General features: G+C 40.5%; 1 protein-coding gene across 8 annotated transcripts in view; it reads left to right on the forward strand.

The window, feature by feature from the left end:
- The window catches only part of LOC138742820 (ethanolamine kinase 1-like), a 369,247-nt gene that overhangs the window by 216,200 nt on the left and 128,012 nt on the right, over positions 1-25,035 (forward strand). For all 8 annotated transcript variants that reach the window (XM_069897775.1, XM_069897771.1, XM_069897766.1 and 5 more), the window contains exon 4: positions 17,766-17,914. In XM_069897775.1, coding sequence (XP_069753876.1) covers positions 17,766-17,914 — 149 coding nt within the window. The remainder of the gene's footprint in view (positions 1-17,765; positions 17,915-25,035) is intronic.

Below are 25,035 nucleotides of genomic sequence, written 5' to 3' on the forward strand. Positions count from 1 at the left end.
ATGGGTTTCGTCAGGTGTTCCAGTTTTCTCCCACCCTTCAAAACGTACTGGGGTTGTGGGTGATTTGGGTGGCAGAGGCTTATGGGCCCAAAGGGCTTGCTGCATGTCTAACATGTTAAATAGGAATGAAGATGATGGTGCCTGGTCCCACAGTCCAAAATGAGTCGAAGCCACCTCCGACATCACTGTGCGGAACTTATTGCCAGTGCAATATGCAAAAGTGCTGAAGAAAATCAGCCAGTCATGCCGCATCCATTGGAAGTAATGGGTAACCAACATTTCGAGCCTAACCTATTATCAAGGTATGAATAAAAAGAAGAGGGTGGAGGGAGGAGGAAAAGCTAACAGGTGGATACAGAGGAATGTGAGAAGTGCTATGGAGAAATAGTACCTCTCTGATACTAGAGGGAGGGGAAGTAGTGGGGATTTGGATGAAAGGGGTCAGAGTGATGGGGAAAGAGAGAGATGTGGGGGATATGTTCAACAGAAGTTGGAGAAGTCAATGTTAATTTTGTCTGGTTGGAGAGTTCCCAGGCAGAATATTAGGGGTTGTTCCCCCAATTTGTGGGTACCCTTGGTTTGGATAGATGTGACCACGTGGGAATAGTGTGTGCATTTGAAATAGTTGGCCACTGAAGGATTCCTGTTATTGCAGCAGACAGAGCGACAGGCCTCATGAAACATTCTCCCAGTCTGCATCTAGTCTCTCCAATGTAACCGCAAGATGGAGTAAATGATCCCTGCAGATACACAAGTAAAATGTTTCTTCACTTGGAAGGACTGTTTGGGACCTTGAATGGTGGTAGGTAGGTGGTGTGGAGTAGCTACTGAGTGGGCAATTAGTGGGAATACCTACTAAGAGGGGTTCCTTTGCAAAGTGGAGAGAAGAGGGGAGGGTATGATGTGCCTGGTGGTGGGATCACTTTGTAGGTGGCGGAAATTGTAGATGATAGATGTGGAACCTGGTAGGTTGGTAGGTTGGCAGCTGTGGAAGCAAGGTCATTGGGTGTATTTAAGGCCAGAGATTGGCAGGTATTTGGTTAGTCAGGGCATCGAGGGTTATAGGGACAAAGCCGTGGAGTGGGGCTGAGTGAGTGGATAAATCAGCTCATGATTAGATTGGTGGAGAGACTCAATTGGCCAATGGACCTAATTCTGCTCCTATATCTTGGGAGGACGAGGAGAATCCTGTCTTTGTGGCATCTCAGGGCAGAGGGGACCAGGGCAGATGTGGGTAAGAAAGTTGATGGCATTAAAGGAAAAGCCACATTTTCTGAATAAGGAGGACTTCTTGGTGGTGCTGAATTTTTTTACACTTTAAATTTTGAATTTTTAAAAAATTTAGACCAACAGCACAGTAACAGGTTATTTCAGCCCATGGTGCCTGATTACACCCAAATGGCCTACAACCCCCCAGTACCCCCAGTACATTGTAACGGTGGGAGGTAAACAGAGCCCCCAGAGGAAATGCACACAGACATGGGGAGAACGTACAAACTCCTTACAGAGACTGCAGGATTCAAACCCTGGTTCTGACCCTTGGCGCTGTAACAGCTTTGCGCTAACTACTTCGCTAACCATGCCGCCCCTTTTTCCTTATCCTGGGAGCCGAGGTAACAGAGTTTGCAGCTACTTACTGGTGCCTCCCAATTGGCTACTTCATGTTGTTTCTAATGCATTAGCCAGATACCATATTCAGGTAGAAATTATTTTAAAATGATCTTACGGTTGAACTTTATTCTTTCTTGTTATTTGTTAACAAGTTACGTTCCAGTAGGCTACTGACTATGAGTTTCAAAGCAGCCCATCTCACAGTTTAGGCTGAACTCCTTCCTCGATCCTCCAGTATCACAGCTTTAATTCATCTGCCTCTTGAGAGTTGAAATGCTCTCAAACTGATCTGTCTTCCATGATATTTTCAGACTGAGCACTTCAAAACAGATAAATGTGCCCTTCTGTTAATGGTAATGCAGGAATGTGGAGGAGTGTCGACAATGAAGTAAAAAGATAGATCACTTACCCCGCAGAGATTAACTCATTTTCTGTGTGCCGATCTCCTCCACATACCTATATCCTACTCTCCTCTCCTTCGACACGGTTGGCAGATGAGAGTAGGGAGTAAATATTAACAGATGTTCTATCAAATTTTTAGTTTGAATGCAGCCAATACCCTAGATCATTGTCTATTTTGCTGCTTATATTACAGTATGATATGTGAACCCTACCTAGAGCTGAAATAAATAGATCAAGGCATTGTGAAATATAAAGGCTTTCAAGTCCCTTTTAGGAGAGATGGGTGTTTCAATGTTGATGCAGTTATTTTGTTGTCTTATGGTCACTTGCAAATGGAACTGTATATGTGTGCTATCATTGAATGCTTGTTTTGAATTGTCTCAGTATTAGCATGGCACTATATTAATTCAATATGGCAATAATATTTGTCAAATGTATCAGATCCAGAAAATGAATGGGGCAGGAAATGGTTGAAGAACCAAGTGGGCAGTTTGCTGGATCAGATGCCTTCCACTTCTCTAAGCAACAGTACAGAGACCTCTTCATTTGCTCAAAGAAAGTTCCACAGTTTTAAAGTGATCAAGTTGATTTCAGTTTAGAAGGGGAAATAGCTTCATATCAAGAATAACACCATGGATTTTTGGAAAAGACTAATATGGAATTTATGAACCCATCCTTGCAACTAAAGTATAATTTTTCATAAATAAAGAGGAGCTGGAGGCACTCTGTAGGTCAGACAGCATCCATGGAGAGAAATGGACAGTGTCAGGTCAGGCTCCTTTTTGCACCTGATTTGAGAAGAGTTTGAGAAGGGCCTAGGTACCTATAGAAAAAATGGTGGGACTACCGGAGCTACTGTAACGGCCCCACTGCTGCTAGTGTGGACCTGGGAGAGCAGGAGAACAGAGACACACCACTGCTCTGCAGGGTCTTATTGCCCAGTCAGATTCCTATCAGCTCTATACAGGCTTTAAACATCTTATTAATTCCCTAATGGCAGTCAGAGGTATTTTTCATTTTTAATGTATCATTACATATCAATAAAAAGAACCTTTGAAAAGAAATTGAAATATAAAAGAAAACAAGTTCAATGCGGTTTAGAGATTCAAAGAGACCAGCAAAACAATCCAAAAAACATTGGAAATACTTTGGTTGCATTGGTGGTGAGAGAAAGAACAAACGTTGCCTTGAGAGGCCACTAACCTGAAAGGCTGACTTTTTTTTATTCTCCCCACATTTTCTGCTGACCTGCTGAATATTTTCACACTTTCTGTTACTTTGGAAATGTAATCTGCTTCTGAACCAGGAGTTTTCCCATTCTTCCAGTTGTGATGTGTAAATATAAGATTCATGATTCAAATTCTTCGGTAATTTAATACTGCATTAAAGTATTACAGAATTTTATGATAATAAGTGTACTATCAAACACATTGTACAATGTACACGTGTACCAAAATTCTTCCTTGCTGCAGCAAACAAGTACTTCATGAAAATGAAACTATACTAGTGTATACTGTATTAAGTTATAAAGTAATAATAAATACAAAGGATAGATAATAAATATTCACAGTTACTGTAGTGCAAGAAAAAAATAGTGCAAACAAGTGTTTGTGGTAACGGAGCTGTCCTTGAGTGGTGTAACAAAGGGAGATTCAGAACCCTGACAGTTATTGGACAAAACAATGAATTTTATGACATGGTCATGACAATAAATTCTGTTTCTGGAAAGAAAGTGTTTGTTCTGGCAGCAACCAACGAGATCTCGATCTCCCACCTGCATTCAGACTCATCATCATTTCCATCAACAATTGTGTCATCGCAAATTTTATCAATTTCATTGAAGCTAAGCTTGGCCAGGCAACCATGAGTGTACCGGTTCCAGTAACATTCAGGGGACTGAGCACGCAGCCTGTGGTGCCATTGTAAAGATGGTCAGCGAGGCGGAAGTAATGTGGCTGATGGGATCTGTCTGAGGACTGGCAATGAGCAAGTCAAGGATCCAGTTGCAGAGGGATAAAGAGACTCCCAGATCCCTCAGTTTGGTGTTGTGACCTAATAAGCAATAAAATGACCTAATAATAATAAAATAATAAAAATAATAATAAAATAAAATAATAATAAAATGAGCAATGAGCAATGAGCAAGTCAAAGATCCAGTTGCAGAGGGATAAAGAGACTCCCAGATCCCTCAGTTTGGTGTTGCTTTGCTGGTATGATGATGTTGAACTGTATGAATAACAGCATAATGTAGATTTTGCTGTGACCTAATAATAAAATAATAATAAAAATAATAATAAAATAATGAAAAGGTGACCTAATTTATTTAATTATTGGTCAGCCTTAATACTTCCCTGCATCAAGAATTCCATGTATTTCTTAAATCAAGCTGCAAATCAAAGCTAATAAATCCAACATGTATTCTTTTATTTTGCATTTTGTTTTATGGGCAAATCCAAAGTTTCCTAACAATTTAGTAGGTAAAGATAGGCAAGATGTACAAGGTTAGATGTCGAAAGGGGTTAAAAATGACAGCATGAGGATGAATTATGTGATCAAAAACAGAAATATAAGCCTGTAAGCATTTTGTAAGCACACTGGGGAGACGATGGTCAATGTGAAGTGAGTTGGGAATCACATTTTCAATGAACTCAACACACCTTTTCTCCAGGGCATCAAATCAAAGTGGCTGTGGTTTGACACAAAATCCCAGTTTTGCTCAAAGGCTATAAGCTCTGATAACTTGGGAAATGAAAGTATTACTCAGGAGAGTCACATTTCTGGAGCAAAACAGAGAACTTAAGCTTTAGCCCAACCTGATCTGAAATGAGAGTGCTCGAACTGGACATGGGGTGCTGAAACTGGAGAATCACTTCAGTCTACACGTCGGTGTCTTCAACGTTGTCAAATGCGATCATTGAAAACTTTGCTTTAAGGTCCAGCCTCTGAGCTCACTTTTAAATACCTTGCATCCAAAAGAGCAATAAATTCCCAAAATTATATTTTGCATTAATTTTTAAAGCTTTATCTATGAGGATAAGTTTCTAATGTTTGCTTTGGGTGTTATTACCTTGTGTCTGTTCATTATAAATGAAAGATATTGCTTCTACAAATGGCAATTAAGATAGTGTCAATTTAATGTGATATTTGTTGGGATAAGTTAAAGCTCTCAATCCCATTCCTCAAAACACACTGAAGCCATGAGATGAAACCTCATTCATTAGCATCATGTAGAAATTCCAAGGCTCTGGGTAAATTATCTAGTCATGCCATTATTTGATTAATCTTATGTGCAGTTTTGTAGACACTTAACATGAAGATTAAATATCAAAATAGTAGAACTTTTTGATAGCATTGAAGAATCTTATTGGAAGTAATTAAATTTATTCTGCCAGATTGCACTCCAGCTTTGGGTATTGTGGTCCAACGCTCCAAATGTTCCTCTACACCAGTGGTTTACAAACATTTTCTTTCCACTCACATACCACTTTAAGTAATCCCTAAGCCATAAATGCTCTGTGATTAATAAGGGATTACTTAAGGTGGTATGTGAGTGGAAAAAAAATGTTTGTAAACCACTGGTGTAGAGGAACATTTGGAGCGTTGGACCACAATACCCAAATCTGGAGTGCAATCTGGCAGAATCTTCAATCTGAGGCACCTGCAAGCTCACACCAAGACACAAGAGAAACTTGTCCGTGAACTACTCTTTGCAGACGATGCCGCTTTAGTTGCCCATTCAGAGCCAGCTCTTCAGCGCTTGACATCCTGTTTTGCGGAAACTGCCAAAATGTTTGGCCTGGAAGTCAGCCTGAAGAAAACTGAGGTCCTCCATCAGTCAGCTCCCCACCATGACTACCAGCCCCTCCACATCTCCATCGGGTACACAAAACTCAAAACGGTCAACCAGTTTACCTATCACGGCTGCACCATTTCATCAGATGCAAGGATCGACAACGAGATAGACAACAGACTCGCCAAGGCAAATAGCGCCTTTGGAAGACTACACAAAAGAGTCTGGAAAAACAACCAACTGAAAAACCTCACAAAGATAAGCGTATACAGAGCCGTTGTCATACCCACACTCCTGTTCGGCTCCGAATCATGGGTCCTCTACCGACATCACCTACGGCTCCTAGAACGCTTCCACCAGCGTTGTCCCCGCTCCATCCTCAACATTCATTGGAGCGCTTTCATCCCTAACGTCGAAGTACTCGAGATGGCAGAGGTCGACAGCATCGAGTCCACGCTGCTGAAGATCCAGCTGTGCTGGGTGGGTCACGTCTCCAGAATGGAGGACCATCGCCTTCCCAAGATCGTGTTATATGGTGAGCTCTCCACTGGCCACCGTGACAGAGGTGCACCAAAGAAAAGGTACAAGGACTGCCTAAAGAAATCTCTTGGTGCCTGCCACATTGACCACCGCCAGTGGGCTGATATCGCCTCAAACCGTGCATCTTGGCGCCTCACAGTTCGGCGGGCAGCAACCTCCTTTGAAGAAGACCGCAGAGCCCACCTCACTGACAAAAGGCAAAGGAGGAAAAACCCAACACCCAACCCCAACCAACCAATTTTCCCCTGCAACCGCTGCAACCGTGTCTGCCTGTCCCGCATCGGACTTGTCAGCCACAAACGAGCCTGCAGCTGACATGGACATTTACCCCCTCCATAAATCTTCGTCTGCGAAGCCAAGCCAAAGAAAGATGTGAGTGGGAAGAAAAAGTTTGAAAACCATTGTTTTAATGGCACCCAATTGACTCGTCATGTGCATGGTTTCATCACTCCAAAGAAAATGGGCCAGTGACAATTTTTCTCAAGCAAAATATTTCAGTAACCATTTGGCCTAGAGCAGTGATTCTCAACCTTCCCTTCCAACTCACATACCACCTTAAGCAATCCTTTCTAATCACAGAGCCCCAATGGCAAAGAGATTACTTAAAATGGTATGTGAGTGGAAAGGAAAAAGGTTGAAAACCACAGTTCTATAAGGTTGTTCTCCTCAACCTACGACAGTCCCAGGAGAAAATTCCCAATCGATTCAGCCTTTCCTAATAACATTCTTGTGATTCTTTACCCATCCCAATTTTATGATATTTTTGTGTTGAGAACTGCACGCAATGCTCCAAGTGTGGTCTCACCAATGCCTTGTAAAGTTGTAATATGATATCTATGTCCTGTACACAAGGCCCTGACTAATGAAGTCAATCATGCTAAAGACTTTCTTCACCACGCTGCCTGACTGCATTGATACTTTCATGGGACTATGTACCTGTACCTTTTAAATCTCTCTATTGTTCTCCCTATGAATAATAGCATGGAAGGTTTTGGAATTCTTTACTTCCCTGACCCTCCAGTGACAAAGTAACAGAGTTTATTAGAATAATGTCAGTCATGGTCACTGTGATTTGATGGCCTTTTCTCAGAATTTCATTGACATTTGAAAACTTTGAGTAATGCAGTAAATGTTTTGACAATCTTATTTTTCTTGACCAATGTTTTATTCATATTATCATTATTAACCGGGATTACCCTCTAAATGATAATGCAAGTAAAAACACAATTCTGGAGAGACTCAGCAGGTCAGTGTTCTTTTATTTTTTTCTTTGGCTTGGCTTCGCGGACGAAGATTTATGGAGGGGGTAAATGTCCACGACAGCTGCAGGCTCGTTTGTGGCTGACAAATCCGATGCGGGACAGGCAGACACGGTTGCAGCGGTTGCAGGGGAAAATTGGTTGGTTGGAGTTGGGTGTTGGGTTTTTCCTCCTTTGCCTTTTGTCAGTGAGGTGGGCTCTGCGGTCTTCTTCAAAGGAGGTTGCTGCCCGCCAAACTGTGAGGCGCCAAGATGCAAAGGTAAAAATACATAACCAACTTGAGCCCTTCATCAAGGTGTGATAATGCCATTTGGTTGGTGATGCAACAGTGCTTGGGGAACAGATAAGTCTCATAATGTACAGTATATATTTGTGGTTTCAGAACAATCTCAACAATCAAATCAAATAACTTGGAGCCATACTGCATCCAGTTCCCATGTTATCAAATCTGAGTCATTGCCTCTTTAAAATTATACTCATTCACTTGTACTTGATCAACATTACCCTCCACTTTGAAATCAAATGGAGTTGAATAGTTAATATTTCCAAGTCGAGATGCAGTGTACATTAAAGCTGACAGAATTTCTGCTCTTTATTTTATAGTAGTCAGTCAATGAGATCTTGGATGTAGAACAGACATTACATCTGCTGCTCTATATTTAGTTGAGTGTTGTCACAACAACAACAACCTTGCACTCATTATTAGCAAAACCATAGAGATAATTGTGGACTTCAGGAGTAAATCAGACATACATGAAGTCGTCCTCATTGAGGGGAGGGCCAAGAACTTCAAATTCCTGGGTATCAACATCTCTGAGGAGCTTCCATGTTGTTGCAATCGCGAAGAAGGTTCGCCAGTGGCTATACTTTGGGAGGAGGTTGAGGAGATTCAGTATGTCACCAAATAATCTCAAAAACTTCTATAGGTGTGCCATTGGAGAGCATTCTGGCTGGCTGCATTACTGTCTGGTGTGGAGATGCCAGTGATCAGGACAGGAAAAAAAAACTCCTGAGGGTTGTCAACTCAGTCTGCGACATCATGGGCACCAGTCTTCACTCCATTGAGGACATCTGCAAGAGGTGGTGTCTTAAGAAAACAACCTCCATCCTCCAGGACCCCCACCAAACAGGTCATATCCTCTTTACTCTATTACCATCTGGAAATTTGGAAAACTGTTCAGGAACCTGAAGGCAAGCACTCAGCTCAGCAGCACAAGGACGGCTTCTTCCTCTCTGTTCTGAATGAACAATGGACCAAACTAATTTTGATTTTATTTTCTTTTTCTTGCACTCTTTTATTTATTTTGTAACATGGTTTATGCTTGCGCTGTGATGCTGCCAAAAATGATACATTTCGTGACATATTCATAACAGTAAATTCTGCTAATGTATCCATTGATATCCTTATTAAAGTTTAGTTTTACTGGCTCATATTTTCTAAAGGTAAAAATGGCAAAATTACTTTCTCCCTAAAGCCAACAGGAATAACAAAGTTACTTCATCTCTAACTTAAATGAAAACATTCCAGAGTTGCTTCAATGAACCAACATGCCTAGAGTCTTCTTCAGTGCCATCACACTGAAATCACGTGAAATAACATGAATTTTAAAATTCAAACATTGCCTGAAAATCTAACACTTCCATGAGATATGATGGATACCAAGCCATGATTTTTTTGATTACACAAAATTGCTGGAGAAGTTCAGCAAGTCGCACAGTGTTCTTTATGTAGCAAAGATAAAGATACATATGCAACATTTCAGGCTTGATCCCTTCATCAATGTGTGAGAAAAAAACAGGTAGGAGCCTGCATAAAATGGTGGGGAAGGAGCACAGGGTCACAAGCAGGAAGGCTCTATGTGGAAATGAGTGGAAGGGCACAAGAGAAAATGCTGAGAAGTGATGGGGGAGGGGGCATCTCTCAGAATGGAGAGGGGAAGGAGCAGAGAACTGGAGATGAGGAGTGAGAGGGGAGGAGGAAGAGAGGATAGTGGTCTAAAAGAAACCAGAGAACTTGCTGTTAATTTCATCTGGGTGGAGAGTGGCCGGATGGAAGATTACTCCTCCAATCTACGGGTGGCCTTGCCTTGGCAGTGCATGAGGCCATGGACAGACAAGTCGGTGCAGAAGTGCAACGCAGAATTGAAATGGTCCATTAGGACCACTCTCCTGACTCCCTCGTTCTTCATTGATCTCTCCCCTTTCCTCCAGCACCCTATCTCCATTCAGAGAGCTATCTCCTCCCCCATCACCTCCTCCCCATCACCTCCTCCCCATCACCTCCTCCCCATCACCTCCTCCCCATCACCTCCTCCCCATCACCTCCTCCCCATCACCTCCTCCCCATCACCTCCTTCCCCATCACCTCCTCCTCCATCACCTCCGCTTTTTTGCTCGTGCCCTCCCACCCATATCCACCCATGACCTCCTGCCTCTGACCCTGTGATCCTCCTCCTGCCTCACCCCACCTTTTTATTCAGGTTCCTGCCTGCCTTTTTTTTCATACCTTGATGACGAGCTCAGGCCTGAAACATTGATTAAGTGTCTTTATCTTTACGACATAAAGAATGCTGCGTGACTTGCTGAATTTCTCCAACATTTTTGCATAAATTACAATCATAGCCTCCTTAGATATTCTTGTTTAAAGCCATGATTTTTTGCCTGGAAAACTTTCTGGCTTTTAAGCAAAAACTAATGTTTGGCATATGTACCATGATTTCTCATTTCAAAAATAAGAGATTTAAAACTATTGTTTCACATGCTTCTTTTATGATCTACAGTACTAGGTTCTAAATTCAATGTATTTCAATCTTAGGTGCAGTCCAATAATTAAAAAGTTAATTATGGAACATGCTCTCGTTTGATGACTGTGAGAAACCTTTAATACGATTGATCCTCTAAAAACTTACTGACACCATGAGGGATCTCGTAAAATTAATATCTGACAGCATCAGGCATCCATCTCGGAGCAGTTCCTTCAGAAATTTTGCTTGATTTTTGTGATGAATTTTTCCTCTCACAATTAAGTTTATGCAAATCATCAAGAAAGTTAGCCATCTATCTTCTACCAACCTTCCCAGATATATGGAACATTATTCATTTTGTGGACCACTGGACCTACAAAGACAATGAACTCAAAATTCTATCAGAGTATTTTCCATGAGTTAGTCATCCTTTCAGTCATAAAAATTAGTTGGTGAGTTAGAGACACTCAAAAGCATTGTATAAAGCAGTCTCGCTGTTGCATAGAATCATGAAATTTGGGATAAATCTACAGGAAATTCGATAGGAATTTTAGTAAAATTTCTTTACTTCCTACATTATCTTATAACCATATAACCATTTACGGAGCGGAAACAGGCCATGTTGGCCTTTCGAGTCCGCACTGGTTCACTGATTTTGTGCATCCTCTTCAGGCATTGGTCCCAGTTTGTATGACTCGGTCTTGCACTCGTTGTGAAATCCTTGGAGGTGCAGTTTGTTACCGGTTTGTTTGACTCAGTCGTGCACTGGTGGTGAAACACCTTGGAGGTGCAGTTTGTTACCGGTTTTGTGACTCGGTCGTGCACTGGTGGTGAAACACCTTGCAGATGCAGTTTGTTACCAGTTTTGTGACTCGGTCGTGCACTCGTGAAACACCTTGCAGGTGCAGTTTGTTACCGGTTTGTTTGACTCGGTCGTGCACTCATGATGAAACACCTTGCAGGTGCAGTTTGTTACCGGTATGTTTGACTCAGTCGTGCACTCATGATGAAACACCTTGCAGGTGTAATTTGTTCTTGAACATTCAATGACAGAAGTACTTGCCAAAAAGTGTTCATCAAAAATGACAATTAGCATCCCTCGTGAGTTCACTGAGTGAACCTCAGCTTGTTCCAGCAGCCTTTTGTGTGAAAATCAGAAGACAACTGTTCAACATATTGGTATGAAATCCCTTGTTGTGCTACGATATCTGAGGCATTTCCCTGACTGACAAAAAGGTTAAACTTTGCATTGAAGTAGACCACAGAATTTTATCAGAATATATCAAATTTCTCATGCACATGTTTCACTTGCAATGTTATTTGAAGTTTAATATGGTAAATCACAGATTGATGTGAGAAATGAAGGATTTTTTTTTTTAGTGTCTATTTTCACTAAGCAAGGATTAAGGCATTGCTCAGAAAGTAACTAGCTTCATACATTCAGCAGTTAAAATGGAGTTCTGTGTTTTAGCCTAAAGATTTAGTTTCACATCAAATATCAAAATTTCACTTTTATTTCAGCTCTGGGCGATGCATCTATAATCTTTCTAAAACCAGCAGAATGCCCAAGATATTTTCTTTTCCTTCTCATGACTTTGGTCGACTTTATTTAGTCATCTGTATATAATATTTTGTAAAATGTTTGTTCCAATGTATTTAAAGGTTTGAATTATTGCCTGATAATTTTGTGTAAAAGGAGAGAGGCATAAAAATTAATGAGGATAGCAAGGCCTAGAGAACCTTGTCAACAGAATTGGTATATTTTATTGTGCCTTAAAACTGTACACATAATGCTGGTATGATTGCTTGATTCATTTGTCACTGGGGAGAAAAGAAAATTATGTAAGGGCAGTAAAGGAAGTAATAGTAAGTCTGAATGTTGTGGTAATAAACTTCCAGTCTGACAAATTTGGGGGAGCAGTCTAATCAAATTAAGATGATATGTTATACCTTGTGAAAGATAACCATTAAATGTCTCAGTTGGCAGCTCTCTTGCCTTTGAATTAAATTCCACTTCACATTGAACTCTAAAATCTCAACTGATATTTCAGTGCAATCCTGAGCTAGTGTTGTAAGAACTGGGGAGTCACCATTTAGATGAGGTGTTAAACCAAAGCCTGTTTTCCCTCTCAAGTCCACATAACGAACCCATTTCTAAAATAATACAGGAGTTTCTTTGCTGTCCCGAATGAAGTTGACAATCGATTCATGTCCTGCGACAGCACTGTGTGGTGCAGCTTGCTTCAACCTCAGTGCCTTGGTTTTACAGCGAGTCCACAAGCAAATAGTAACTAAGCTTCCTGGGTGCTGCCTCCAAGCCTCCTTTCACTGGTTTGTGAGCTTCAAGGTATTCTGCAGTGCCTGCTGCCAGTTTGACCCTCCTGTTGCATGCACTAAATGTCAGTGGCATTTCACAATATTGGAATATCTAATTATTATATAACCGCTGCTTGGGGGAGCTTGCTACATGCAAATTGACTGTTGCATTTTCTACATTGCATGACCACACTTCAAATTTATGTAAACATTAAAGTTTCTTGAGATGAGTTATAATCCTCAAAAATGCTTTGTATCTCCTACACTTTCTTAGCTTTATTCGATGAAGTGCAATATTTTGGTAGAACTTCTGTAACTCTTTTAACATGTGTTGTGGATAAAAAAATGGTTCCTATGCCATTTATTCTTAGTAGTGTATTTTCTTCTGATCTAATGAGACTGAAGATAAGTATTGGCACCAAGCCTTGGGCTGTTTAATGCAGCTGAAGCAGCTTGCTTATCCTTTATTTTCATTCCTTCAAATAGAACAGAAAGTTAGTTGGGTTTCATAAATGAGCGGATGAGGAGTGAAATTAAATAGAACCATCAATGACACTTGCCCAAGTATGGTTCTATAAACATATATCTAATGAAACTTTCATATTAGAAAGTCATAAAGCTAAAGAAGTTACTATTCTATAGCGATCAAGGTTTGAGCATAAAAGTCTGAAATGCTGGAAACACTCAATGAATCAGGAAGCATTTGTGGAAAGAGTATCTGGGTTACCATTTTAGATGAAAGAAAGAAAGGAAGGGGGCAGGGAAGGAAGGAAAGGAAATATATACCTCTGATTGGTGAAGCCAGGATTTTCATCAGCATGTTGTAGATGTTATCTTGCTGATGGTTTTATAGCCACAGTTAGAAAGAGAGACAAAGAAAATGGAATGAAGGCTTTAGATCGTGATAGCTTCTCCACCAGAGGAGCTGACCTCACTGGGATTCAAAACACCCCTCTCTGTTATTGGATCCTGGAGTTCCTAATGGAAAGACCAAAATCTGTCCAGGTCAATAGAAGAATTTTGAGCACAGTCACGCTGAGTACTGATGCACCTCAGGGCTATGTGCTCAGTCCACTCCTGTTCACACTACTGACCCGCAACTGCATCACCAGATCCAGCTCCAACAGTGTCATCAAGTTTGCAGATGACACAACAGTAGTTGTCCTCATCAGCAACAACGATGAGTCGCACGATAGAAGAGATGAAAGATCTTCTGATGTGGTGCGTGAATAATAGCCTGAGTCTCAGTGTGGACAAGATGAAGGAGATGACTTCAGGAGGACCAGGAATAACTATCCTCTACTACACATCAATAACTCTGTAGTAGGGAGAGTGGAGAGCACCAAGTTATTGGAGTTCACTTAACAATTGACCTATTGTGGACACACAAAATCTCCTCCCTTGACAGGAAGATTCAACAGCAACTGTACTTCCTGAGAAGACTGAAATGGGCTATGCTAAAAGCCACCATTATGTCAACCTTCTATAGGAGCTCAATCAAGAGCATCCTGGCTGACTACATCACAGTGTGGTAAGGTTGCTGCAGAGAAATGGATCAGAGGTCCATCCATAGGACTATAAGAGTGGCAGAGACGATCACTGGAGCCTCATCGATGAGATCTACCAGAATAGTTGTCCGAAGAGGGCACACAAAATCATTAAGGACCCCTTCCACCCTGAACACAGCATTTTCAGCTGCTCCTGTTGGAAAAGAGATGCAGGAGTATCAGAGCAAGCACCACCAGGTGGAGAAACAGCTTCTTCCCATGGGCAATGAGAATGCTGAACAATCAAAGAAGCTCCTCACACTAACTATCCGTGACTCTCATTTGTACATACAATATTTATTTATTTTTATAGATGTAAGACTTTTCCTGCATATGTATTATTTTTCTGTATGTGTGTTATGTCTTGTTGTTTTTCTGCATGTTTTTGCTGTTTCACTGGGTTGTACATGTGCAATCAGATGACAATAAACTTATAAATAAAGAAAAAAAAATAACACTTTGAAATGCAAGTCTGTAGAATACACTCAGCAAAAACACACAGAATTGCTGGAGGAACCAGGCAATCTTGCAGTGCCCATACTCAGCAGGTCAGCTGTGCTAATGGGCAGAGAATAAAAACCTGGGCCTAGATCATAGATAGATAATTTTTTTACAGTAGAGCTGGGTTGTTCTAATACACTACCAAGAAACAGGCATCAAGTAACTTGAATTATGGATCTCAAAAATGAGTCTCGAAGTTTGCTCTGCAACCAAATGTGGTCAGGTGTTACTCAACCTTGATGTCAAACTGAAACAGGCACTGCTTCTGTCTTTGCTCATTTATTAGAGTTTATATTAGTCAGTGCAAACTGCAACTTCCTCAGCTTTAATTAGATGTCAATCAAGATGGCAGAGATGGAAAGCCTGATGTTCATGGCTTAACTTATTCAGAAATATGTGACTGACATTGTTCGTAACATTGGTAGTTTCATCAGAGATCCCTGTGTCTTCTTGCTATCCATCCCATAGGATGATGATGGTTCCTTTCAGCCAGTTTGTGGGGTTTGATATGAGAAAGGAACAGTGTGTGCATGAATGGGTTTAGGAGAATGGGGGGATGCACTACACCCTCTCGACGTCCCCTCCCAGATGCAGTGCATAGCGAGGTCCAAGATGGCTGGGGGAAGTTCTGTTGCAGTGAATGGCCAGACCAAGTTTCGATACAAAGGATGCTCTTACTGCACTTTAAAGGCATGTGTTATCTAGATGGTCATTGACCCTACAAGAGGGTTTGTCCACCCTTTGACAGGTCTTGTTTTTCATCCTTCAGGGTGTCTAGCCACTCTCAACACCAGGCAAGCCTGGTGGGGGTGCTGGTTTAGTCGCCGACCACTCGACCATAAGAGTTGCATTGTACCAGTAACACTCAGACAAGTGACCTGACACTCATGTGCAAATATGTTAATTGTCATCCGCTCCTTGTATTGTTGCAGCTTTAGTCAAAAATTACTAATATAGGTTTCAGAAAATGTATAATGGAAGCAAACAACCACGTAATTGGATGTGAAATGTCAGGTCTTTTCTAGTAGGTTGGTAGACCCATTTATAAGTATCAACTCTCTCATTTATTTCATTTTACTTTTTAAAAAAATCAGCTTATTGCTGCCCTAATTTAGTGTCAATTTAAAATGAAATAATATGTCAATGAAACTATTTTTCTTTCTTTTCTTTTGGAAGTTTAATTGAAATACCTCCATTTATAGCAGATTTCTTGATAGATTCATGGGATCTGGACATTGTTGGCAAGACCACAATTGCCCATCCTAAATTGACATGGTGGTAGTGAGCTGCCACTTTGACAATAGAATAGCTTGCTGAGTTTAAAGAAGCATAGGTGCAAATTTGGAGTCACACGTAGAAAGATGGCAAACCTTTTTCACTGATAGCCATTCAAGAACTCTGAGATTTTATGAAAATATATTAGTTTCATATACACTTATACAGACTTACATCACTGGATTTAAATTTCTTAGCTGCAGTTGTGAAATTTGCTATGGATCATTAGTCCAAGTCTTTGGATTACCTTGCCAGCAAGTTTCACCACAATTATTCATAATCAGAATCATAATTTATTGTCATGAACAATTCATGAAATTCGGTGTTTTGCAGTGGTAATCATAATCCAAGCGTTCATATTATAACCATCTTATGACATTATAAAAAAATAAAGTAATAATGTACGAAAAGTAAGGCAATTCCTTTGGTTCATTGATTATTCAGGAATCTGATGGCAGCGGGGAAGAAGCTGTCCTTGTGTTGTTGAGTTCTTGTTCTGTGTGTTTTTTTTCCCAATGGTAGCAGCGTGATGGGTGGTGGTGGTCTTCGAGGACAGAGGCTTCTTTTTCAAGACACTGCTTCTGTGCCCTCGGTTTTATTTAAATCAGTGTGATTTTATCTGAAATAAGAGAAAGATTGGAATATATTTCAGTCTGATTTAGTAATGGAGGAATTCGAGTAACATCAAAAGAAAAAAAAATCTCTCAGAGGCAATGGTGTCTTTGTTTCCTAAAATTCCCATTCTTATTTTACATGGGCCATTATTTTTACCTGTTGTATTGTGAATGCCTGCATGTAAATACCAAAATATATTCAAAGGACTGAGAGTGTACTTCTGTATTGCATGCTTGTGTTGAGAACTGTCTCTAAAGTAAGAACATGCTGAGCCTGGTTGGTTTTCTTTGCTCTTTAGCAATGCACTACCCTACCACGTACTGTTGGGATTCCACACAACCTTGTATGCCACATAACAGCTGAATAGTATGGCATTGTTTCATGGGACAATTTTTGTAGCACTACACCGAGAAAACTGTAACATCTAACATCCACTATAATATTGTCTTGATATTACAATCCAACCATGCTGTTGAAAGCTAATATTAAATTTGTACTATGTATAGATCAAGGATATGTCAGTAATTCATAAATATCTTAATACATATTTTATGGGACAATTCGATGCCTGCATGTATGTATGATTGAATGGATGTGTAACTATTTAAACTAATGAGCAATTACAAAAGCAACTAGATCCCCTGCTGTCTGAAAGGAATTTGTATGTTCTCCCCATGTCTGCTTGGGTTTTCTCTGGGGGCTCCAGTTTCCTCCAACCATTCAAAAGAAATGTACTGGGGGTGTAGGTTAATTGGGTGTAAATTGGGCGGCACGGACTCGTGGGCTGAAATGGCCTGCTACCGTGCTCTATGTCTGAATACACTTTTTTGAAGTGAAGGAGAAATTTGACCTTTTAATGACTGAAACTAAAGAAATAAAATCCAGTTCTTTCTGTGCTGGACCATTGTATATTGTAACCATGGTGATATCTTTTCAAATTGGATTAATATTTCTTATAGAAAAGAAATTACCAAAAATCACTTTGTCCTCTATTCAGAATGAATATATGATTCCAATGTAATATTCTGTAAATGCACATTCTGATGAGAACATGTAACGTAGGTAATATTTTGTAGATGTTATTTTCAGATCTCTAAAACATTATGACAATTGTCAGTTCAGATTTTTTTGGACTTAACAATTCTTTATTTTATTTTATCCCCAGTTCCATGGAAATGAATGATGTGCCAAGCTTAGACATTCTCAAGAGTGAAATAGAAGTACTCAAAGAACACCTTTCCCATATTAAATCTCCAGTGGTCTTGTGCCATAATGATCTACTGTGTAACAATATAATCTACAATGAAGCAAAAGGTAGGTTTAAAATGATTAAATAATAGTATATGAATTGATATAGTGTCTTGCAATGCCAAACTGTATCAAATAGCAATATGATTTTTGAAATGTAGTGACTGTTACCAAAGTAAATTCAATGAGAAGTAATATTTCAAGTTTTCCTTTTCCTTATTAAGATACAAAATTTTAACAACATCAACAATATGGGAAGAAAAATGAATAATTATTAGCTAAGTTAATGCTTACCTTTGTTTCAAAACATATTTCACAGGTGGCATCAAACGCATAAGCTTCTGGAAGGGGAAATTAATTCAGTGATGCACTGTCAGCCAGCAACTTGTCTTCAAGGGTCCACAGATAGAGTTTATTGGCACTCAAGGCCTGAATCATTGCACATAATTAGTCAAGATTTTCAGATATTGCTCCATTACAGAATATACAAAAGAAAACAATATAATTTAAGGAAAAGATCCCAACAACAATAATTAATACTGTATCTTTCATCCTCCACCATGCTTGTAAATTTCCTTTAAACATTACCCAAAGCTTTTACATCTTAATATGTGATGCCTAGAATTTACAAGAGCTGAAGTTTGATGATTTGTGAAGACTTCACATAACTGCAGTGTCTTTGTTTACCATATGCCTGTGTTTATAAAGCCAAGTATATACTATACCTTTTCAATAATCTTGTTAACCTCCTGCATCTTCAAACACGTCCACATTTAAGCTGCTGGGACTCTTTTTTCCTCAACTGAATATTAAATTGTCATTTTATATTGGTTTTTCTTATTTTATGCGTCACATAGAAACATAGATGTCCAGTGTTGGAATAGGCCCTTCAAATCAAGATGTCAGCTCCAGTCATGATGCCAATCTAATCTCATCTGTGTGCACATGGTCAGTATTTGCTGATTGTCCATGTGTCTGCCAAAATACATCTTAAACATTGCTATGTACCTGCTTTTACCATTTCCCCCGGCAGCACATCCTCGGCACTTTACCACTCTGTATGTAAGAAAACTTGCTTCACATATCTACTTTCCCCTCTTACCTTAAACCTATGCCATCTAGTATGTGGCATTTCCACCCAGGAAAATAATCCACTATCTATCCCATTTATACCAGAGAAAGCAATCTAGGAGTGTCCTTCTTGTATCTAATATGCTCCTATCAAGGCAACATTCAGATGAACTACTACTGCATTCTCTCCAAAGCTTCCACGTCCTTATTATAGTGTTGCTACTAGACGACAAATATGGCCTATCCAAAATCTTATACAGTTGGAACAGGATCCATCCAGTGAACATAAGTATTCTTGATAAAAGAGCAGATTAGGTGCTGAATATCATGTGATATGTCTCAACTCAGATCTCTCAAATCCTTTCCTCCATCTGTCATGCATTAGTGTTTGAATACCCCCACTTCCCTTCTACTGTCAGTGCACTATATGACTTCTCTGTGAACCATTTACACTGAAGCAACTTGCCAAGGCTTCCATCAACAGCATCTCTTAAGCCATTCATTTCAATCACTGACAATACAACAGTATCCATCTTTATTTAAGTATGTAAGTATGTAAGAAGGTAAACAGTGTGGTAAATATCTTGGTTTTTTTTTCCCATTATAGGAAGGCCGAGCAAGAAATGAATGGAGACTCCACCACTCATGCTGATTCACAATCTCTTGTTGTTGCTGGTCGCACAGTGGGGCAATTCTTTTCTGCCTTTACAGATCATGCTTGATGGCTGAATATTTCTAGCATTCCCTTATTTCAAAATTCCAGATTCTGTATCTCACAGAACTGGCTTTGTTTCTTTTTCTCTCTCTTACTTTAATTTATATCTTTCTACCTGCCTGATAGATCGTCTCTGATTAACAAGCCTTGACCATCCCTTCACAGCCATCAGCATCACCGCCATCACGAGCCAATCCTCTGCACACCATCAGCCTTCTCCACAGCTGAAACCATTCTAGTACTGCAGCTTGGTTTGGATTTCATGGAAGACTGTCAGATGAAATGTGGACTCTTAATGCTGACTCCCCAGATGCTGCTGATCTCCATCTGACATCTTCTGTTTTTATTTTCTATCCCAGTGTTGAGCACAAATTTCTCCCCTTTCAAAGTCCTATTCACATGCTCTGCATATCATCAAGGATTCAGTTTGAAAGTGATCTGACTATTTAGCAACTTAGTATGTGCATTTGCAGGCTATATTTATACACATTATTTTATCAGAACAGACAAGGAACATAATATGTACATTAACTGCAAAGATAGGTTACTCAAGTATTTAAATTCTCATCAGCCATTAAAGGATTACATTTCCCCCTCTGTTTTTTGACCTACATATTGCATATTACTCTGTGAAACATTAATGTCAGTTTCTATATGTCTCAGAATATTAACTAAAAGGAATCTGCTAATGTGAAGTTACTTGTCAAGACTTCTGGTCATATCTTGGATTTGACAGCACTTCTTGGAAATAAAGTATTTTTTTTCTTTTTGTGCTTAAATAGAATTTTTTTGATGTTTTCATTGTCCTCGAAGAGCATTTGATTCAAGGAGAACAAATAAAAGAAGGTTCTGCAACTGGAATTTTACCGCAATTGTCATATTACATCATACACATGCAATTGAAGCTAAAAAGATACCTGAAAATGAATCAAACCTGTCAACCTTGTCCTCTCTTCCAAATCTTCTTTTGAGCTGGCAGCTTTGTAATCGCTGCCCGTTCCCTGACTTGCATAGTCCATTCATCCAGTACTCCTCTGCTTGTTGATCTGATTAGGCAGTATCTTAACTTGAAAATCTCATCTTTACTTTCAAATCTTTCCAATGTTCTTCGTCTTTTCCAGCCCAAGGTATCTGCTCCTTTCCTCAAATTTAACATGGTCTTGTTTGTAAGTTCAAAACAATAATTGTTCCCTGAAATATCTATTTCTAACCTCCTTTAAGATTTAGAATCTATCTTTGTGTCTAACCTTATGCGCAGCTCTAATTTTCAGATTTCAGTTTTTCAGATTTATTGGCTGAGTACATACATGACATCGCATATAACTCTGAGATTCATTTTTCCTGTGGACGCGGTAGAATTACCACTAATTGCTTGTGCAAAAATTAACTGCACGCAGCGTGAACATGTAAACAATCAAAAGAACTGTAAACAGACAACAAATGCAAACAAGCTGTGCAATACAGAGAGAGCAAAGAAAACCAATAAAGTGCACAGTGAGAGTCCTTAAATGGGTCCCTGATTGAGTTTGTTGTTCAGGAGTATGAAGGTGGAGGGGTAGCAGCTGTTCCTCAACCTGGAGGTGTGAGTGTTGTGGCACCTTTACCTCTTTCCTAATGGCAGCAATGAGTGTATACTGGGAGTCTTTAATGATTGCTGCTGCCCTCCGATGGCAGCGTTCCATGTAGATATACTCAATAGTGGGGAGGGTTTTGCCTGTAACATCCTGGGCTGTGTCCTCTACCTATTAGAGGACTTTATGCTCAGGGGTATTGGTGTTTCCATACCAGTCCATGTTGAAGCCAGTCAGTACGCTTTCCACTACACATCTGTAGAAATTTGCCAGGGTTTCTGATGACATACCAAACTTTCGCAAACTCCTGAGGAAATAGAGGCAGTGTCGTGCTTTCTTCACAATGCCATTGGTGTGTTGGGTCCAGGAAAGGTCCTCCGAGATGGTGATTCCCAAGAACTTAAATGTACTCGCCCTCTCCACCTCTGATCCCCGGATTGTATACCACTGGCTTTCCTTTCCTAAAGTCAACAATCAGCTCCTTAGTTTTGGTGCCATTGAGTGCAAGGTTGTTGTTGGTGCACCATTCAGCCAAGCTTTCAATCTCTATCCTATACGTTGACTCATCCCCTTCTTTTATACAACTCACTACTGTGGTATCGTCAGCAAATTTGTAGATGGTGTTGTTGTCATACAGAGCTACACAGTCGTAGGTGTAAAGTGAGTAGAACAGTGGGCTATGAACAAAGCCCTGTGGTGCTCCAGTACTGATGAAGATTGTGGAAGAGAAGTTGTTACCAATCTTCACTGTTTGTGGTCTGGAGGTGAGGAAATCCGTGATCCAAATACACAATGGGGTGTTACCTCCCAGGTCTTGGAGTTTGCTGATCATTTTTGAGGGGATAATGGTGTTAGATGTTGAACTGTAGACGATAAAGGGCATCCTGATATATAAGTCTTTGCTGTCCAGAAGTTCCAGGGCCTTGTGTAGGGCCAGTGAGATAGCATCCATCATAGACCTGTTGCCACGATAGGTGAACTGGAATGGATCCATGTCACTGCTCAGACAAGAACTGATATGCTTCAACACCAGCCTTTCAAAACACTTCATCCCTGTTGATGTGAGTGCTTACTGGTCGATAGTCATTAAAGCAGGTTACTGCATTCTTGGGTGCCAGTATGATTGATGCCTATTTGGGGTACCATGCCCTGCTTGAGTGAGATATTGATGACATCTGTGAGTACCTCTGTAAGTTGATCAGCACAGATCTTTAGTACTTGGCCAAGATCTCCATCCGTGCCAGATGCTTTCCTCAGATTCACTCTTCTGAAGGCACCATGCACGTCACCTTGAAATACAGACAGGGTGGGTTCCTCAGGGGATGTGGGGGAGCGGAGGGGTGGTTCCTTGCTGTTACTGTCATTAGAATAGGGAGTAGAAGGCATTGAGTTCCTCTGGGAGAGAGGTTTTGCCGTCAGCTACTTTACTGGATTTGGGTTTGTAACAGGTTATGGCACACATGTCAAACTCTGGCCCGTGGGCCAAATTTGGCCCACGATATAATTATATTTGGCCCGCAAGATCATTGCAAAAATGTATTAGAGGTGGCCTGCTGGCCGCCGCGCCAGTATAGCGCATGCACAGCTAATACTATAAATCCCAGAATGCATTGGCGTCAGCCCGCTAATCACCCCCCACCTCCTCTGTTTACGTTGCAGGGTCTCACCGTGGACTCTGGTTTTGGGGCCTGGCCGGTGTCAGGGGAAGCCAAGGCCGCTTCCCAGCGCCTGGAACCGGAGGCCTCAGGCCTGACCTTGCCAGGACTGTTGCCCACTCCCCCTCCCTGCCGCAGGCTGACCCGCGACTCACAGTGACAGGGCCGCTGATCCGCCGAGATGCCGCCCTGCAGCGAGAGCCGATGCCCCTGCACTGTCATTGTCCAACCCGATCGCCCGCAAACCCTGCCCTCCCGCACACAGGCCTGAGTAAGGATTATGAACTTTAATCTCAGGATAAAACGATCTTCCAATAGTTTCATGTCACAGTGATAAATATATTCCTGTTTAAAAATGGTCCTGCACCTGGATACAAGCTCATTAGGCATAAAACTTGAAAAGTGTGTAAATCAAAGGATATCTGTACCAATGGATAAAGGGCATGGCAAATAACCCTGCTAGAGTTCATGCCCACAATCAGTCACCCATTTGATTGTTTCAGGAATCATGTTATTCTCCCATATTCTCAATAGCCCTCAGATTTTACTATTCGACAGCACACTAGCAATATTTGACAAATCCTCTATAGTGAAATATTATTTATTGAATATTTTATTTCTCATTTGTTATTGCTTCTGGAAAGAGTTTATCCAAAACTATTATTAAACATTGATTTTAATAAGAAAATGTTTAACATTACATATGTTGAAAGAAGAGAAAACATGCAGATGTTGTTGAAAATTTTCAATAAATATTTAGTTCGGCCCTCGACTTAGTCCAAGTTTTTAACTTTGGCCCTCCGTGAATTTGAGTTTGACACCCCTGGGTTATGGCATTTAGGCCCTGCCACAGCTGTTGGGTGTCCCTTGTGTTTCCATTTTCATCCAGAATCTCCACTTTGTCTGGGAGATAGCCTTACGCAGGTCATACCTGCTCATGCTGTACTGATCTGAATCTCTGGACAAGCGCCTGTGATCTGGTGCTCAGCAGGTTCCCGATTTCATTGTTCATCCAGGGCTTCTGAATGGGGAAAACCCTGAATGATTTGATGAGGACACCCTCATCCACAGCTGTTTTGATGATGTCTGTGATAGCCTCGGTGTACTCGTTCAGATTCTCAGCAGAGTTCTTGAAAACTGCCCAATCCGCTGACTTGTGGAAGTCCTGTAACCGTTCTTCAGCCTCCTGTGACCACTACCTCGCTGTCCTGATCTCCAGAGGTTCTCTTTTTGGGCTCTGTCTGTATGAAGGCAGGAGTACAGCCAGGTGATCAGACTATCAATGTCAATTTTTGTTTGAATATGTTCCTGTGAACTGCCTTGAAATATTTTATGTAATTAGACATGCTGTGTGTTTTGAATTTTAGACCATATAACCATATAACCATTTACGGAGCGGAAACAGGCCATGTTGGCCTTTCGAGTCCGCACCGGTTCACTGATTTTGTGCGCCCTCTTCAGGCATTGGTCTCGGTAGATCTTCATTCAATAACGATGCCTCGTGCAAAAAATCTCTTACAGTCTTGGCATATTGTGGAACTTCACTTATACTGGAGTAGTTAATGGATCTTATTCACCTGTAAGAATCTCAGTACATATGTACATTCTACTTATGTACCATCAGATAGTTGCATCTTTAATGCCTTCCTGTTGTTCAGGAGAATTTGGTCCTCATATTTTGACAGAATATCCTAATTCTGAGTTACAATATCCAGATTTTACCTCTTTCCTGTGGTCATGGAAAAAGAACCAAGCAGTACACAAATTTTATATGAAATATTGAAATGACATAAACAAACAACGTTTTTGTAGGATGCTGACTTCTTGAAGTGAACATTCTTGAAGTTGAATATGCAACCTTCTCTCTGTTCCATTCAAACATTTTTTCCTTCAAAGGACCAAGGCTCTCAGATATACAGTGTTGAAACAAAATATTAAATCCAGTTTGGATGGATATGTGCCTTCTCTTCCAGGGAGACAAGCATTATGAAAATGTACTGTTTCCAATAATCTTGTCCAAGTCAGTATATGCATTCTCCAGTTGACATTTATTGCCTTTGGTTGGGAAGGGCCAAGGGCAGGGATTGGACAAGATCCTGCAATTAATTGCTCGAATGGAAGCTTACAAGGAAAAGGTAACAGTCTCTAGGTTGAAATATCACAGTCAGACCTCAT

The sequence above is a fragment of the Narcine bancroftii genome, chromosome 1 (assembly GCF_036971445.1).
Source record: "Narcine bancroftii isolate sNarBan1 chromosome 1, sNarBan1.hap1, whole genome shotgun sequence".
Classification (NCBI taxonomy): domain Eukaryota; kingdom Metazoa; phylum Chordata; class Chondrichthyes; order Torpediniformes; family Narcinidae; genus Narcine; species Narcine bancroftii.